At 35.1% G+C, this 1,906-nt stretch overlaps 1 protein-coding gene across 1 annotated transcript in view; it reads left to right on the forward strand.

The window, feature by feature from the left end:
* The first annotated feature begins 649 nt into the window (after positions 1-649).
* Positions 650-1,906, forward strand: part of Stmn1 (stathmin 1) — a 4,452-nt gene continuing 3,195 nt past the window's right edge. Inside the window, exons 1-2 of the mRNA XM_010633450.1 lie at positions 650-722; positions 1,185-1,357. Coding sequence (XP_010631752.1) covers positions 710-722; positions 1,185-1,357 — 186 coding nt within the window. The 5' untranslated portion in view covers positions 650-709. The remainder of the gene's footprint in view (positions 723-1,184; positions 1,358-1,906) is intronic.

A 1,906-nucleotide genomic window follows, 5' to 3' on the forward strand; every position in this document is an offset into this window, starting at 1 on the left:
CCAAGAGTCATATTTTTAAAAATCGCCAAGGTATATCGGATTTTTTAAATAACAAGGCAGCAAATATAATTTAAAACCTAGAGGTTCCTAAAATTTAATTGTGCCCACGGTTGGTCAAGGAGTTTAAAACTCCAGGAACAATAGGACTTTAACATTATTTAACATTAATATTAGCTTGGGCGTTTTGTTATTCACCATGGCAGACACAGACAAAGCAAGGGTGGGTGTTTCATTTGCACAATGAGTTGTAGGCAGTACTGTATTAAGATGGCTCCGATTTCACTATTGGGTTGAATCGGATCTTTTCGTGGTTTGGAAGGAAAATTAGTTTGTGGAATGAAATAAATCCCTTCAACCTTTTGATAACCTCTAATTTTAAAAACCCAGGTGTTATTTTTTGAACAAGCATGCTTAGAGCATGCATTTGAACTTTATTTTCTGGAATCATCGTTATTCAGTTTGGATTTCCCAGTATGTTTCAGTATTTTTAAAGAAACTGGTAATTTTCTTTCCTGGCTAATGATGTCTTTAATTCCATGTAGTGATCTTTCCGACCTTGATTTATGTAGCTGTTACTTGAAATCCCTTTGTGTTGATGACATACAGAAATGCAAAAAATTGATTGCATGCTCTTGAAAATCATTTTCAGGGCTTTTCTTACCAGTGGATTGTGTAGAATACACTGCCAGTCTCTTGTCTTCTATTCACCATGGCTTCTTCTGGTAGGTAATCTATTTAGAAAAGCTGAAGTTGTGATGGGCTTGTGATTTTAGAGTAGGAGATGGCTCATATTTTAAGCTTTTAATTTGGCTTTTGTGTTTTAGTCTTATCAAAAACCTGTTTGAAGACTAGGAGAATTAAGAATACATTACTATCACTTGATTGTTGTGAATGCTCATAATTATTTCATAATTCAGTGATTTGGCTTGGGCCAAAGCAAAATTGTGGAGGTTGCCCAAGTCTTTTGTAATTATTAAAATGATTGTTAAATAGTGATTTCTCAAAGTGATACTTATTAATTAAAAAATGTTGAGCTTTTTATGGGAGGTAGTATTTTATAATTTCTTGCCTGCAAACACATCTTCATCATACCATTAAACTGACCTTGTTGTTAGAAAATTACAAACCATTTATTGGAATAGGAGAACTCCATTTTTCTGAATTATGAATATGATCAACTCTAGATATTCAGGTGAAAGAACTGGAGAAGCGTGCTTCAGGCCAGGCTTTTGAGCTGATTCTCAGCCCTCGGTCAAAAGAGTCTGTCCCAGATTTCCCCCTTTCCCCTCCAAAGAAGAAGGATCTTTCCCTGGAGGAAATTCAGAAGAAATTAGAAGCTGCAGAAGAAAGACGCAAGGTAAACATAACAATTCAATCAGAAACATAACAAAACAATTAGAGAAGGTGTATTTGTTAATGTAATGGGGCCGATTGGTTTTGTTTCCATAACTGGAAGAAAACAATTGTGACTGCTACTGTGAAAATTATGAATGTCAGTAGCTGGAAGGAAATAATGAGTCATTGTTGAACTCCTATTATGTGCCACCTCCTTTACTTATATTTTTTCTCCTTTAAAACAGTGAGTCTAGCTGGGAATGTAGCTCAGTGGCGCAGCATCTGCATGGGTCTGCCTGGCAAGTGCTAATTGCAGAGTTCAATTCCTGGTACCAAAAGAAAAGAAAGAAAAATAGAGTGACTCTGTGGGGTAGGAGTTGTTTCAGATAATAGAAATTTAAAAATAATATTAGGAATGTTAAGTCATTTTCCTGAAGTCATACAGCTAGTAAGTATTGTAGCTGAGAAGTCAAGCCCAGATCATTCTTCTTATGCCTCCTCTTTGAAAAATAGAACATCTGTAGGCAGGTGATTCTTTGTCTCTAGTTTTTTTTTTTTTTTTTTTTTTTTT

The sequence above is a fragment of the Fukomys damarensis genome, unplaced genomic scaffold (assembly GCF_012274545.1).
Source record: "Fukomys damarensis isolate Sample0158 unplaced genomic scaffold, DMR_v1.0_HiC HiC_scaffold_23, whole genome shotgun sequence".
NCBI classification, from domain to species: Eukaryota; Metazoa; Chordata; class Mammalia; order Rodentia; family Bathyergidae; genus Fukomys; species Fukomys damarensis.